The 16759-nt window shown below is 39.6% G+C and overlaps 1 protein-coding gene across 1 annotated transcript in view; it reads right to left on the bottom strand.

Annotated features, from left to right (window-relative positions):
* Window positions 1–2875: 2875 nt before the first annotated feature.
* The window catches only part of LOC109035579 (uncharacterized), a 30672-nt gene continuing 16788 nt past the window's right edge, over window positions 2876–16759 (bottom strand). Inside the window, exons 3-4 of the mRNA XM_072302619.1 lie at window positions 11688–12323; window positions 2876–7760 (exon numbers count right to left, since the gene is read on the bottom strand). Coding sequence (XP_072158720.1) covers window positions 5825–7760; window positions 11688–12064 — 2313 coding nt within the window. The 5' untranslated portion in view covers window positions 12065–12323 and the 3' untranslated portion in view covers window positions 2876–5824. The remainder of the gene's footprint in view (window positions 7761–11687; window positions 12324–16759) is intronic.

Genomic DNA, 16759 nt, shown 5'->3' with positions numbered 1-16759 from the left:
AAAGCCCGTCGTCACTCTTGAGTGCTCCATCATGGCTCAGCAGTTACAGTGCGCCCTTGTATTTTCGCCCAACTAGAATTGTGTTTTACATCGCGCGCAGACAACATGAACTCGCTTTCCGCGCTCTTCGCCGCCGGAAAGATCCCTTCGAGAGGGAGGGATACGCTCATGGCTCTTCATCGCGAGTAAATCTTCCGTTTTGTTCTTCGCCTCGGATTTGCCCTCCACCCAAAAAGAGGGTGTCTAGGAGCAAATACATACTGAAAAAAATGGGATGCTGTGGCAATGAAGGCAGCATCATCGGATCACCAGGCACTTTTTTGACATCCTAGGTGCTAAAACAGCATATCATTTTTTCAGTGATTTTCTGGAAAATGACTATCCCTACCATCAGGCTCAATCAAATACTCAAACGTTTAATCCATTTTCTCGAAGCTTGTATACAATGCCTCTCATTACACTGAAAAAATAATATGCTGTTTTAGTATCTAGGATGTCAAAAATGTGTCTGATGATCGTAAGATGCTGCCTTGATTGCCGACGCAATTGAATTTGCATTCGCAGGATGTAAAGTTAACTACGGGGGCAGTGAAGGCAGCGTCTTGGGATCACCAGACACTTCATTGACTTTTTAGGTGCTAAAACTGCAAATTATTTTGTTCAGTAAATCTATTTGATTCTGATCAATTTGAAAAAAATGCCAATACGATTTAATAATTGACGGCAATATTTTGATTTTCTTCCCTTCAATTCTCTTCATCGAAATCATTTAAAATTGCCGTTTCCGTTAAAATTTTCAAAAGTTAGACAAAATTTAACCTAAATGTTTCAGCCGTTCACCGATTTCAAGCGTTCATCAAATCGTAAAATCGACTCCGAACTTAGATCAATTCCAAAAAATCGAAATGACTAATACGATTATATCAGCCAAAAATCGATGTCTTCAGTCAATCGATTAATCATAAAGCTTATCTGCAGGTCTTACTCGCAGCAGTCTTTTCTTTAACAGTTATTTCTTTTTAGGAGAACCCTCATCAGTGTTGTGGCGTGAATTGAAATGTATCGATAGATCTTCCATTTAAACATATGGAAAAAGATTGATAAACAGGGTCTTCGGAACGAACACCATATAATCGATTCTTTACCATAATATCAAATGGGAAAATATCAATAATCGATCATTCGCGCCTCACCACTGACCCTCATATTTTGTAAAATACCCTCATAGTTTTTAAAATGGAATTGTGAACACGGGAATTCGCGAAATACTTCAACGCAGCATCATAAAAAACATTTCCTTTTGTAAATATTTTCAAATGGATGAGAACAATTTGCGGAACGTTTCAAGAACCACTATTCGCTGGTTTTCATGTAAAAATAAATGAGAGAGTGAAATAAAACATAAGTGGCCAACAGCAAAACATTCGTTTCTGTCCAGCACAACCTGGGAACTTATATCGTCGAGACTCCTGCACAATGAGTGATATGCAACATCATATGCATTCACAATCGCGTATCTATCCGGCACGGTGCGCTTTCTGGTAAATTTCATTTTCTTGTACAGGAGAAGTAATCTTCAACGTTAGTATTCTTGACTGCGTGATCGTTGTGATACCGTCGAAGGCTCCTTTTTGGTGCTTTCGAGAGTAAAGATGGTCTAAATATTATACTGTTGAAATATATCGTCAATGGAGCAGTGAATGAGCCAAGTTTAACAGAAACACTTCTGGCCGCACCAGGATTGAAGAGAGATAGATATATTTTTGAAAAGATATACTCTCCTCATGACTCGATGTTAAAGGAAGAGTTCAACGACTATTCTTGATATGGTTATAAATTGCACCTACTTTACAAGCTCTTTCCGTTTAATTCTTACACGCAGGGCAACTTTATCAAAATTATCTGAAACCCAGTCTCATGAGCTCTCCAGCTCTTCCTTTTCTAAAAATTCTCGGCTGTAGTTTTTTAGACTCTAGTTTAAAGGTACCGAAGAAAACCACGCTCAGCATTGGAAATGCGCATAGTTTCTATGAAAATGTCTAAGAGTTCAAGTGTGAGGAAAGAAAAAATGATTGGAGTATGATTTTCTTTTCATTTTTCTGACAGTGTAACATTTTTCACATCCTTTTTTACTGGCTGACCTCTTTGTTAAATTATAGATCACTATAAGTGTTTCCAGAGTTTTCGGCACTATGAGTATAAACAGGTATCTCAAAGCTGCTTGAAGCCTCGTACCTAGTTCAATTGTTTCATTCTAAACAGACACATAACCTTGTCGTATTCGCGCCTTCATGGTACACTGTGCGTAGTGTGCGTCTTAGTGTTTTTCGCAATTGAAATTTTACGTGTTTCTTAAGACATTAATTAATGTATGACTGTAATTATTAATTAGGTACAAAATTGTACAATGAATTACTGAACACAATTGATTCGCACAGAATTTGGAAATGAAGTTTTTAAATTGTTTTGGTTTGAATAATTGCGAATCAACTACGTCGAATATCGCAATCATCACAAATTGATATCTCGATTGTAGAAAAAAGGAAATAGATGTACTAGATTAGTCTGTTACACTACATCATTTACAAGATCCAAGACGGCGGAATTTTTGCCAGTCTAATGTCTACCATGTGATAACTCGTTTGTTCAGTTCATTCGTACACTTTCACGCTGTGGTTTAAGTCCAATAGGCCATGTCTGACTTTGCCGTTAGTGTTATTATAATGAATTTGAGAGTAATAAAATTATTTGAAGCTGCGGAGGGTGGTGGCTATATAGTGCTAAAAACCAACTACCCCTAAACCTTTACCTCGGCGATATCCTTATCATTTCGTGACAGGGCCGAGTATATTGTTATGAAAATGAAAACTCAAACTTCAGATAACACTTATTATTTTATATTTTAAACAACTAACAAATTTATTAAAAACTAACTGATTATAAAACAAACTAGCGGTAGCAAAACAAGATTAAGGGAAACATGGAATGAGTAGAAAAAGAATAATCAAATAAATTATTGAATAATGTATCAATCTTACATGATGCTTGCAAATATGATTGTTGCGAATAAACATAGATTACACATTTGAAAAAAAGGGCAACAAATCATCATTCTTTGTATTTTCCCTGCTAAACATACAGCTGATAGTCAATTGTGTTTCTATGCTATGAAAAACAAAAAACAATATTTATAAGGCATGTGATGATTATGGAGATGTAAATAAATAAATAAAAAAAAATAACTTTTTCACAATGAGAAAAAATGATTACAATAAATTATAAAACAAGCCTTGAATTGGGCACTTAGAGAATAAAAAACTTTGTTCGTTCTTCTAAAACCGAGTTTTCTAATCATACACGACTCCGATCACACAATAAAAAATCTCTGAGAGCAAAACTTGTTTTTGATTACCTGGTTCAATTAAGGAGGCATTGTTAACATTACATAGCGTAAACTGGATAAATTCAAGATATACTCGATGAGAGCTCAATGCTCAATGTAAACCTTTTTCTTATATCTGAAATGGATTCTCAAAATTAAAGCGTTGTAATCAGAGTTGATTTTGAATCTATTATCTGAACTCCACTATTCATTCTCGTGGTATCCTTGTTATCAGGCATTAAAGTATTTTATCACCCTTGTTAAAACACGGCACCATAGTGCTAAAAATGATGATGCAAACAAAACAGAAATTTAGCTTTAGCTTGACCTTATATTGGATAAATAAGGACTTATAATCAAATGTGAGGTAGGCTTCAAATTACGTTTGCAATCTCTTCGGTCTATTTACCTTATACTTATCCGTCTTTTCCAAATTGTTGCTCTATAATTTATTTTTTGTCTACCTCAAGCTTCCATGATTTTGAAACTCACATGAGAATTTTAAATGTTTTATATATTTTTGACTGTTCCTAAATGTACGTTCTGAGTTTTGAACAACAAGACCGGAAATGAATGAAAAAACGCCCTTCGCTACTTTTCTCTTGTAAAGTCTTATGGGTCTTGTTATGTCAAGCAGCCTTGTGGAATGCATGACAATCCCCGATATTTTTCGACAGGTAGGTAAATATAAGAAGTCGTTTATTTCTGGCCAGGATCAAACTTCTTCAAAAAATATTATCTCACTGTAAAGTGTCTAAATGTCAAGTTCGACACACTTTATACATTAACATGAAATGACAGCCAGTCCTGATTTTTAATGACGCCATTAACTTTACTTGAGCACTGAGTTTATTTCATCATATGCGCAATGCACACATGCATGTTTGCGCTGAACTTCAAGTTCTGATATTATCACAAGTTGAATTCTACATTCATAATTCTTCGCGAGGATTATTTTTTTAATAAGTTGAGAGGTTGAATCTAATTTAGTCTTCCCTCTGACCTACAATACACTATACAAGCTATGCAGCGCAGTACAAATTCATGAACACAGTGATATTTAGAACGTGTCAAAATCACCACATTTAGTTTGGACCAGGGCGCAGCAAATCTTCAAATAAAAATGACAAAAGAACTTCATTTAGGAAAAAAATAATAGTGGTTATTTGAAGTGTGGAAAAAGTGAAATCACCTCTGGCAAAAAAAAAAATTAAGACGATAGAATTTGATGGTAAATTGCTTTCGAATTGTGTGATTTGTCTTAAACCATAAATAATGGAAAGTCTACGCTTAAAGTTCACAATCAGTTCCTAAATGCTTAGAGAATACAAGCTGCATTGTCGCATGCAGCCGTATTTCTCATTTAAAAATAAAAAAGTATGTGTATAAATAATAAAGAAAGAGAAGACTATATATTTAACTCTTACTGTTCAGTGTCTTTGAATCAGTATCGCAGACATACTAACGTCTTGCAGTGTCATGAATATCTGAATGGCGTAAATGGCTCGTTGTTTGTGCATCATGTTTGGCGAATTATTATTGCGCATTTTTTTTTCTTTTTAAAGAAAACATTTTAAGCAAGAATAAAATGGATAAAACGCATTGAATGTAACAGCAAAGTGATGTTTCACTACCATTTGGATAGTACAGAGAACGTGAGTCATTATTAGACCTAATAGGAACTTAAATTAATTATTCATAAAACGATGACAATCACCAGTCTCTTTTAATATTCTCACACTCAGATCTGTATCGCCGTTTTCCTAGAACGGTAGTCGGAGGGCGAATCTCTGAGCCATCTCACGATCAGATCATGAAATAAATACCTTTTCGGAATGGATTGGATTCCAACCTAAATAATGAGTGAACTACGAAGGTCTGTCGCTTGTTACTTTGCCGTGTAAATATCAGAATTGCAATTTTAACCTGAGTATCAGTAGCTTCAATCTTTTAATTTTTCTGGCACGTGCAAAAAGACCTTTGAAAATGTCATCTCCTGTAGTAACCCGCTCACTCTTGACAGTTTTGGTCTTTACCAAAAAGTGGTCTAACATAAAATAATTATACGGTGACAATCAGTTCATGTGCCGTGTGCCATTTGAAAAAGAAAAACACGGGACGGTAATTAGTATTGTGAAGAAGGTTAGCCGAGAATAATAAATCCAATTATCTCTACAAGTTTACAACAAGAGCCTGACTTTGCCTCAAAATAATAATCTCTAGAGCACCATAAATGAATAATTGGAAATTTATTTAAATCACATTCTGATCATCAGACCAATTCAGTCACTGCAAATGCACAAGGCCAAAAACGTGGATATTCCTGTGTAATTTCGCTCTTGGGCCTATAACCTATTACGATTCATAGGAGTGACGCAAGTCTCCGTTTAAAAAGTAGCTTGGTGGTGAATGAAGTTCTGCTTAGTTGGCGGGAGTCTCAGGTCATTTGACAACTCTCCTGAGCGTTCGGGGCTTTTCGTTGAGGACGCCCCTTTTGGCGAAATCCACGTCCTCGTCGAGAGAGGGAGTTTTGGCCTTGATGAGCGTGTGAGTGCGCTTCTTCTTCAAGAACATGCTGGCGGTGAGGAAGAGAGCGACGACTGCCATCATGAGCATGGCGCTGCCGGCGATGAGCAGGGTCCACGACGGCTGTGCTCGATCCCCGTGCAAAGGCTCCTTGACGAACTCCGATTGGGAGGATACGTCGCGGATCTCACGCACGATTTTGGCCGGTTTGTGGATCTTGTTCGTGGACGGACAGTCGGCCTCCTTGACGTATCTAGCCCAGGTTTTATTGGCGACCGTGGCCAGTTCTCTACCGGGTCTCGTCGCCTTTGCTTTCGTCGGGGATGTTTTGATGTCGTAGAAGCAGGTGAGGACCCGCTTCTTCTTGGAGCTGCTCACGCCGTCGCCAACGGACGCCGTCGAGCCGACCAGGACTCCCAGCTCGCCCTTCTCCTGGGACGCCCAGTCCCACATGTCGGCGATGTTACAGTCGCATTTCCATGGGTTCCCTAGAAGCTTCAACGTCATCAGCTCGTAATTCTTGCCGAAGACGGACGGGGAGATGTGCGATAGGCTGTTGTTGTTCATGTCTAGATTCTCCAGGAACGGAAGCATCTCGAGGAATTTCAAGGCGTCCTCCGAGTTGGACAGCTTGTTGCCGGAGAGAATGAGCTTGGTGATGTTTCTTGACGTCTGGAAAGTGCTCTGCGTCAAGTGCGTGATGTTACAGTTGCTCAAGTCTAAGATTCTCAATCTTGACAGTTGGTGAGGCAAGATCGAACCGGATGCTGGGATCTCCAGAGGGTTTCCGGAGAGTCTCAATTCTTCCAAGTCCGGATAGGTGTAGTTGTCGAAGAAAACGGTCTCGTTCAGTCTTCCGAGACCGCAGTTATTGAGCTCTAAAGTCTTCAAGTGGGTCAGATTCTGGAAGAGACCTGACTCCAAGCTTTTCAACCGGTTGCCGGAGAGAATCAAAGTCTTCAAGGAGGTCATCCTCTCGAACGTGTTCTTGGAGATGTGTTCTAAGTTGCTGTAGCCCATGTTCAAGTGCTCGAGCGTTTCCAACGGAGACAACAAAGCTGTGAAGGCGCCGTTGAGCGGGTTCCTGGAGATGTCCAGCTCCTGAAGACACGTGAACCTATGGAACGTGTTAGCTGGGAATCTGGTCAAGCCGCAATTCCTGAGGGATAATACTTGCAACCTGACCAAAGGCGCTAGAGCGACGGCCAAATCGGCGGCAGATAGGTGGTTGCCGGCAAGGTAGAGCACTTTGAGGTTAGTGGCGTTCGCGAAAGCATCCTCGGATAAAGGCCCTTTCAGATGGCAGTTGGAGAGATCGAGCTCACTCAAATGGATCAGATTATGGCCAAGTGTCGTTGCCACATCCAAGTCAGTCAACTCGTTTTCTGCCAGAATGAGTCGAGTTAGCCACGTGTTATTTCCGAACGCGTTCTCCGGCAAATTGGATATACCCGAGTGACGAAGGTCCAGGTGTTCCAGTCGACCCAGTGGACCCAGCACAATCGGCCATTCGACACTCTTCAAATTATTTTCCGCTAATTCCAACACTTTCAAATGTTCTAAGAAAATGAAAGCTGTATTCGAGATGTACGTGATATTACACCTATTGAGGGTCAGGGATTCCAAGCTTCGCAGATCGTCGAATATACCCGGTTCCAGAATACGGAGTGGATTTCCAGACAGATCTAAAGTGTGGAGGGTTGTAATATTGGCGAAGAACTGAGGAGAAAGTTTTGAAATGTGACAGTCACTCATGTACAGATAGAGAAGAGACCTTGACGCCAGGAAAGGACCTCCAACCAGTTCCAATGGATTGTTTTGGATCTCCAGTTTGATCAGCCCGGGACTATCTCTGAAACAGATAACAATTGCCACGGTTAAGAGAGAGACGTCCATGTATTATTAATTATTTTTTTTGGTTTGATTTTCTCACAAATTTATGTGCGACATGTGAGTTCATGCGGGGCTGGGCCTAAAGCATAAACCTTTACTACTTTCTACTAAGTGTTCTGTTTTTATCCCCTCCTTCTTCTTTTTTTGATTTGAAAAGAATTATTGATTTATTTCATTGTTGTTCTTAAACTAAAAATGATTCCAATGCCAAGCTACGAGCTAGTCTATTAAATTCTTTGACACATTGTCAGTGTCCGTTTGTTACAGATATACATGTTGCTGATTCCAGGAATTTTTAAAAAATCAATCAAATAATACCTTAAAGAATGCCCATTTAAAAAATCTTACTTCAAAACCTTAATAAAGGTTTAAGCATAGTTCTAATTTAAAACTGTTTTCGACGTGATAAGAACCCTGGTAAAAATTTGCGATAGGAGCTGCGTTTCAAAATACCATAGGAATTCTTATAGCCGGCTAAAGAAGGCAATAGAAAATCATATAGCTGGCTGTAGAAAGCGGAGCAAATCATACAGCCGGGCTATACAAAGCGATAAAAAAAGTATACAGCCGGGCTATAGCTCCTATCGCCGGGCTTTACACTTTATCGCCATCGGCTATATAAGGCTATAAGAAATTGTGTAGAAAATCGTGCGCTTTGGAAATCATTAAGTTTGATATGGAACCACCATAATTTTTACAAAACACACATTATATTTTCCTTTAATACATATATTTTTTTTTTTTTTTTTTTTTCATCAATTAAAATGAGAATAATCCATACAGGATGTGCAAACATTTTAAAATCATGGGTTGAAAAACGCTGACTCCGCGAGATTATATATTGGAGCCTAACACAGAGCGGAGCGGCGCGCGGCGTGCTGCCAGAGTTAAGCGCGCACTAGCGCCTACAAACCTAACAGGGATACTTCACGCATTGCGCAATGCTTGAAGTATCCCTGTTAGGTTTGTAGGCGCTAATGCGCTTTTCGCGCTGGCTACCCGCCCGCCGCGCCGCAGCGTGCCACGGCGCTTGAAGCAACTATTTCACACCAGAGGAATTGCACAGTATCATACGAAATTGAAGGCGCTCCAACATATTAGGAATGACAGGCATCCTTCAAAAGTACGCAGCTTTCCGCGCAAAATAAATAAAGATACTACGACCTAAAAATAGAGCGGCAGTCCAAAAACTCAATAAATCCTTGTATCCGTTATTAGTAACATTTAGCATACACTTTATCGCCTGGCTGTTGCTTCATCGACATCGGCTAAAAAAGGCTATAAGAAATTGTGCATCCGGCCATAGAAGCTATTGGAAATCTTACAGCCGGCTTTAGGTCTATGGTATTTTGGAACACAGATTCTACTGCCAATTTTAACCAGGGAATATTTTATCAGAAACGTTATTTTGACCTTATATTAAGTTGGTTTGAGACGATTTTTGTAACGATACTTAATGATTGATCTAGAGAGCAACATTTCAACTCTTCCAGAATAATTCTCTAGACGATCTTTGAAATTCGATCGCACTGCATCCAAAAGGCCGTGCGCCGAAACTTAATCCACCATGAAGTGGTGCAAGCATCTACGAATCTAGGCATTTCTTCCCCGTGCGTTATCTCGCTATCATTCGACATGACTACATAATAGGTAAGAGAACGAGAAGTCTGAATATTCCGGAGCCATTATTGCCGAAACAACGGCGGAATCCCCGAATTCCAGCGCGACCGTCGATGGAGTCTCTCAAGTTCGACAAGGAGGCAGGTGACAAATGTTTGCTGATTCGGACGGTAAATGAGAGGCAAATATTATCCGAACGAAGTGGGCGAGTCGGGAATCTCAAGCACCTGCGATCGGTGCGACAGAGATGGAGTGGATGTATAGCGACAATGAGGACGGAGATGGAACTGAATAGAGAATACGCGATGAGACGAGGACTAGGGAACGTCCCGCGAGGAGTGAGCGCCCCCCCCCCCCCCGTCCCCCGGGCCGGGGGCCCGGGGGGCCCGCAGTATCAGCAAGTTACGCCTCGAAGACAAACTATCATCTTAATTAAACTCGCAGCATACTCGGCGAGCTTTGCAATGCGCTGCGGTTACCGCGTTCCCTGCTTCAGTTTCCATGCCGAACCTCGGTATTCTGCCGTGCTAAGGAACAACGCCGTATGAACTTTTAGGCGTTGCCAAATTTCTTTTGATAAAACACGACTTTCCCGGTGATATCATGCAGTTTCCCTTCAATTTTTTGGATAATTTTGTTCTCGATTTCAACCAGTCTCTGAAAATTTCGGGGAAAAATATTTATAATTTTTCCCAAAAATAAACATTTTAGTGACGGAAATTTGGCAACTCTCGGATGTTCATACGGCGTTCTTCCTCAGCAGTATTATCTCTGCCGCACTTTAGCGCGAGTCCTATAGTCAGAAACAAGCGGTTAGCCTCTGCGGTAGCGGTAGCGTCCCATCAGGTAAAGCGGGAAAGACGTTAACTTGGTGAGACGAAAAATCGTTCGAATGCAAAATTTTGGTTTTAAAATAGAAAAATCATCGGTGAAATTGTGTGTCTCTGCGCACTGCGTTGATGAAACTCCAAAACCACGAAAGTATCTCGTTTACGGTGTTTTAAAATCCCCGCCCTTTTTTTATTGTCGTGAAGGAGAACAATTCGACGTCATTTTTTGAAGGTTTCAAAGAATTTTTTTCCCACGAAGAAGGAAAATCACAGAAGTTTAAAAGAATTGACTTGTAGTACAAGTAGTTTTTCTTTTGTAAAATAAAATGTATCAGGAAGTCTGCAACGTCGCAAACCGAGCTTTGTGGTTTGGGAGTTTCTCCGTCAATTTATGGTCGCTTCTCTAACGTAAGGGTGTATTTCTATTTCCGGATTTCTATTTTTATTTTTCTATTATGAGCCCCGGAAAGCATGGTATCATATGAAGAGCAGGGCTCACATGGAAACGGAGATACGCCCTTTCGTTAGAGGAGCGACGTTATGCTGGAGTACCTACATAAGAAGCATTTTTCGGAAAATCTATTTGACTTTCACCGATGCCTCCGTGAGTAAGGTTCAGAGATATAAAGAGAAGCACGTTATGAAATTCCATATAGTAATGGGCAAGGATATTATGTACAATTCGTCAAATGAGCTAATTGAAAAGTTGTGTTTTGATGGTGTAAGCTTATAAAATAGCATCAAAATAAGAACAAGACCTGTGCAAGTGCTGAATTTGTATGTCTAATATTGGCGGAGCTATCGCGCATTGAAAAACAAAGCGTATGATGTCATCCACAACGGTGGTGCATACCATGGTTTCTTCCACCTTAATGGCATCAATCAGCGATACACTCATTGCAGAGATTGCTTGACGTGAAAAATGGGCAAAACCGAGGTGGTGAAACATCTCAACCACAACCAAATTTCAAACACATAAGTATGCACTTTAGGGGTGAACACCGTTATACGCCATTTTTTTCGATGAGCCATATCCCCGTCTATACCAAACGTAAAAACTTGGCGTTAGGACAGATCGTATTAGTTTTTACTCATCTATAAGCTCCAACCATCAAATCACGATCCTGTGACCAGTGCAACTGACCTACTCTGCCGTGCTAAGGAAAAACGCCGTATGATCATTCGAGAGTTGCCAAATTTCTCCCGATAAAACATGTATTTTTGAGAAAAGTTGCGCATATTTTTCCGTGAAATTTTCAGATACGTTGGATCAAATTGCGATCAAAATTATCTGAAAAATCGGGGAAAAAAATATTCAAAATTTTTCCAGTTGATTCGGTTTTCAGTGAAGGAAATCTGGCAACGCCTGAAGTTTCATACGGCGTTCTTAGGACAACAGTACCGGCGGGTTTTGAATAGTAAGTGATGATACTCACTTGAAAGCCTCCGGGTCGATGGTGTGGATGTTGTTGCCGGAAAGGTCGATATCGACGAGATATTGGAGCCCGGCAAAGGTGTCCTTCTTGATATGCGTCAAGAGGTTGTCAGCCAACTTGAGGGATCGAAGCTTGATGCCCTCCGGGAAGGGATCAACATCCCTGAGCCCGTTGCCGTTCATGTTGAGCTCGTAGACCCTCAAATCGAGCCCATCGTGCGGGATGTAGGTTAGGTTACTCTCCGAGCAGTCGGTAACCCAATTGATCCTGAAGTAATGACAGTCGCAGTCGTCTTCCTCGGGACAGGTGGGTTCCTCGGCCAGCTCGGCGCGGAGCAGGGCGGCCAGGCCGAGGAGGAATGCGAGCCTGAGCCCCATTTTCGAGGGCGTTGCGGGTTGCGGCGCGCGGAACGGGAGGCGCTCCGAGTTGACGGCTGGGCCTGGCGACTGCGGCGGCGGCGGCGGCAGTGGTGGCGGTGGCAATGACGGTGGGCAATTAACGAGACGCCCGATGAGTTGAGCGGTGAGCAATGGACTGCTGTTCACATATTCCAAGGATAACGGAAGTGAGGACTCGGTGCGCCGCTCCGGCTCCCAACTCTCGGCTCCTCGATCAAAGCTCCGCTTGCGCCTCCGTCTGAAATCATACAAATCCCCCGGTTTCATTAACTAAAACGCTCGTTTATCACCTTTAGCAGTGCTGCCATTTTATTCTATCGATTGATTCCGAAATGTTTCCGATTTCCGATTTGCCGAAGTTCCAACGAAAATTCCGGGGGAAAATTCCGAAATACGCCTGGATTTAGTTCCGAAGATCGTCAAATTTGATCAAAAAGTCCCTAAATTTGATCGAATAAATTGTTAAACTAGCGAAAAACTGCACATTTCGAGGAAATTCTGAAAATAGCTGAAAATTCCGGGGATTCAGAAGATTCCGGGAAAAGTTTCGAATACTTGAAAAGTTCCGAATTTCGGAGTTAATTCCGGGAAATGGCAGCGCTTAGTCCCTAGAATAACAGTGTGAAGACTGAGGAACGATACCAGCTACCTGAAAACTGACGATTTTCACAAGTGCTTTCAGAGGCTGGTTTTGAACGTGCTCATGTCGTAGGCAAATAGTCAAATTAGGCATTTTATCAAATGTCTAGGCAGATACTTAAATTTTCAGCGTTTACGAGGTTTTTTAAGTTTTCACATAGACCTCTCTAATTTTCAATATTTCGAGACAAAAAATCCGTCAAAGTACAAACTGTCATTTTATTTCCTGTTCAAAAATGCTCCTCATAATTCTTCATCCGTCTTAATTGTGAACACTTCTTATTTTACGAGATGCTGCATGTTTTGAGATACATTCGCATTAAATGACTAGAAAAAACATATTTATGATCTATGGAGCAAGTTTTCGTAGGGAATTCTTTTCCACATGATCAGGGAATTGTTTCGTCTATAGTCAGCAAAATAATCAGAATTTCAGTCTGAATAAGAATATTTAACTATTTGCCTAGGCATTTTACAAAATGCCTGATTTGACTATTTGCCTGCGACATACATACCAAAAAACATGAAGGGGTTTTCTCGTAACGGAAACACAAAACTTAGAGTCGAAGAGGTTGATGCCCTCCCACCAACCTCTCAATGTGCTGATTCAATGGTTTATTTCTTTTATTTATTTTTTTTTATTTAATTTTTTTTTTGGTAATATTTGCAAGGGTTTTTGTCTCCGTGCGGGAGAGGAGTGGATTGTATTTAGCAAAAATGAACCAGCGCAATTACAGTGTTGTTAAAATGTTGCTCATTCATAATTATCTAAAAAAAATTCCCAAAAATTGTTAATTTTAAAGGAAAATAATTGTGTAAATTTCAGTACCTGTATACTGTACGTATATTTAGTATGTTTAAAAGAAAAAATAGAAGTTGCACGATTTTGAAAACACTGCATGTGCCTAATCACGATGATTCCTTTTCACCAAATGCGATCTGTTTTGAGGTCAATACTGTTGTAATTGCCGATTATTAATATTTGGTAGGACTGACCATGTTAAGAGAAGAGGGACGCGTTAAACTATTACCGAATGTATTTGGGAGAGGGGCTAAATATCAACGTTTGATGCGTTTCCAAATAAAAGAGAAAAAATGGCGATATAAAATGGCTCCAAGTTAAACAAAGCAAAAATATTTGAGAAGAAATAGATTTTTGAACAAATTAGTCAAAAAACATAATGGGAATACTTAGAGGAAAAGCGGTTCTATCAGGCGTTAGGTAATTTTTAAGTAGAGGGGGAGGTCGTCCAGAACTTTGAGATTTCGATCCTAAGAAAAACTGTAGGAAACATAACTTGGACTAGAGTTTGTTGAGTCGCGCAAATCAATGTCAAACATTATGACTCAACCGTGCAATGTGAGTTGAAAGCGGATGAAACACCACTTACAATTTTATTTTTTTTAATAATGCATCAATGCGACTATGCTGCATTGATGCAACCCTCCATCTCATATTTTCTCATTCATAATGTGTATCTAATGAGTAAGCTACAAGTTTAGAATGGTTGTATATCATCAGCGTTGGACTGATCGATTATTCTGCTAGTGACATTGATTTTATTTTAATGTAACTTTAAGGTCGATTTATACAAAACTTAGAACCATCCAGAGAGAGATTCGCACATTTTAGAAACGCTTTAAAGTACACGCTGTCATCAAGTAAAAGTTCAGTGACGTTCATGGGCCTATTAAAATTAAGTCGAGCGTTTTCACCGCCACGAATAAATGTCAAAATGGTCAGACGAAAATTGGAAGTCAGTAGGTAATTACCAGGTTTTTTGCATAATGTGACCATTTATAAAATTGAGCGACTTCATTATTTGAAATTGCTCCATTGATCGTCGTAGAATATCAGGGAATTACACACGGAAACCGGTAATCTATGCTATTGACTGACTTAATATGCGTTTAGACATCAGTTCCAATGTCTGGAAAATAACTGTGAATGCAGTAAATTTCCTTTAGAAACTAGCTATGCAGTTGGAGTCTTTCAATAAATAGATGTGCGTAATAAATAAATAAATTACAAGATGCCGATATTGTGTGTCACGAGTCACACATATTTGATAATGAGCAAGCAGTAAAAAAAGAAGAAGAAGAAAAAAAAGATACCATATACTTAAGAATCGTGGGGAAAATAATCTGAACGGTTCATATTTGCAATCTATACACTGGAAAAAAAAACACATTGGATCTAGAGTCCAGACTCTTGAAAACATTGACAAGAAAAAATACTCCTGATTCAATCAGATTTTTACTTAAATCAAAAGAAAATCCGCTCAAATTAAAAGGCTTGGTTCTTGATCTAAGCAAAAATCCGATTGAATCAAGAGTATTTTTTCTTGTCTATGTTTTTAAGAGTCTAGACTCTAGGTCCAATGTGTTTTTTTTTTTTTTTTTTTTTCCAGTGTACAGTCATGAATTGGCACTCTGTTGGAGGTTCTGACTTGGATCTCGTATTAGGGAAGATCATAATGGTATGTTTGCCTCTAGAAAATACACTAAAAAGTCGGTAAAATGCGAAACGGAAGAGTGGCTGTTAGGTGCCTTTAAAATTTCTAATTTTAGTCGCCGGATGCCCAGAGCGCTGCACTGACACCATTGAATAACTTAAAAAGCAAGCTCTAATAATCTATTTTACGCTGCAAAAGGGAGATTAATTTTGATTCGATTTTTAACCCTGCGTGGAAAATAAAAGTGCAAAAAGTGAAAATTAGCTCAGGACTGAAGCACTGTAAAAATTGTGAAATCTCCAGGTGTTGAGAGGCTATATAGATACTCTAGATTAATTTTCCGACTTGACTGTTGTTTTGTGGGTCACTATGTTACCGTGCATTTCTGCCTGTATTAGAGCTCTAATACGATACGGTGAAGGCATTCCGATTGTCCTCTCATTGCAGGAAATAAATCCAATTACTATTTGTTCGATTTGAACGTTGAACGTCGAAAGTCCGGTGCTCCGCGCGCCACGGCTAATAAATCGCAACTCCCCTGTTCATGACCTCTCGTTTCTTGACCCGACGTTGTCTCCGTCAAGTGGAAATTCCCGTTTAGTTCTGAATCATAGCCTTCAGCTAGGTCTCTGTCTCTCTTCCAGCTTTCAGTATTTTGTGCTCTTAAGTTTCTTTGTACACACGCATTCTCATAGAGCAATTTCCCTATTTTTTTCTCAAACTTTAAATGAGGGATTTGAAGGACAAGAGGCATGAGTGCAGTTTTTGCTATTTTGAGAAATACGTGTTTGAAGTTTCGAAATTACATGAATCCTTATGACGGAAGAAAGCTCAAACCGACTTAATTATTGCCGCTTAAACATTGAAATTTGGGAGCGAATTTTTCACTGAATAAGCATCCAGAGTAGTTTTACTTAAAATTATTAATATCTCAATTTTTTCAAAAACTGCACTCATGCGCCTTGTCTTCCGAGCCCTTCAAATGTTGCTTCTAAAAATATGCACGTCCAGGTGAAATGATGTTGAGATATGTCCAAGGAGGTCCAATTTTTAGTTCACTGAGTTTTATCGAGTTAAGTTAAGGTTTCGTTCGAAATTTTTGGTCGGTTTTTGTCCCAAACTGTCTCTAACACACTCTTTTATGCTCTAGTATCGATAACTTGCTCCTGAATTCTTGCGAAGTTACCGCCTGAGATCCTATTTCCCCGTGAGGTATCACAAATATAGATATCCGAAATGGTTAAAAAGTCTAAACGGCGCGTGAATTAAAGCATTCGGAAATCGAAATATAAAGTTCTAACACATTCTTTTTTCTCTCATATTCACCCGGCTGATTCCAATTTTTATCCTCATTTTTTTCTAATATTCCTTTCAAAAGTAGGAGTCACACCAAAGGTTAGGCTCTTAATCGTCTTATTTCCATAGGTCAATGCTCGAGTACCACTCAAGTCATGTAAAACCAATAATTCACACATTTGCTAAAGACAGTAATAATTAGGAGTCAAAGAACGAAGAGGGCAGCCCTTTATTCAGTGAGAATACTAATGATTGTGTTGATATCACAAAATAACACGCCACT

Source organism: Bemisia tabaci, chromosome 1 (assembly GCF_918797505.1).
Source record: "Bemisia tabaci chromosome 1, PGI_BMITA_v3".
Taxonomy (NCBI): domain Eukaryota; kingdom Metazoa; phylum Arthropoda; class Insecta; order Hemiptera; family Aleyrodidae; genus Bemisia; species Bemisia tabaci.
The sequence above is the reverse complement of the archived record's forward strand: the minus strand, read 5'-3'. Positions and strand labels throughout refer to the sequence as shown.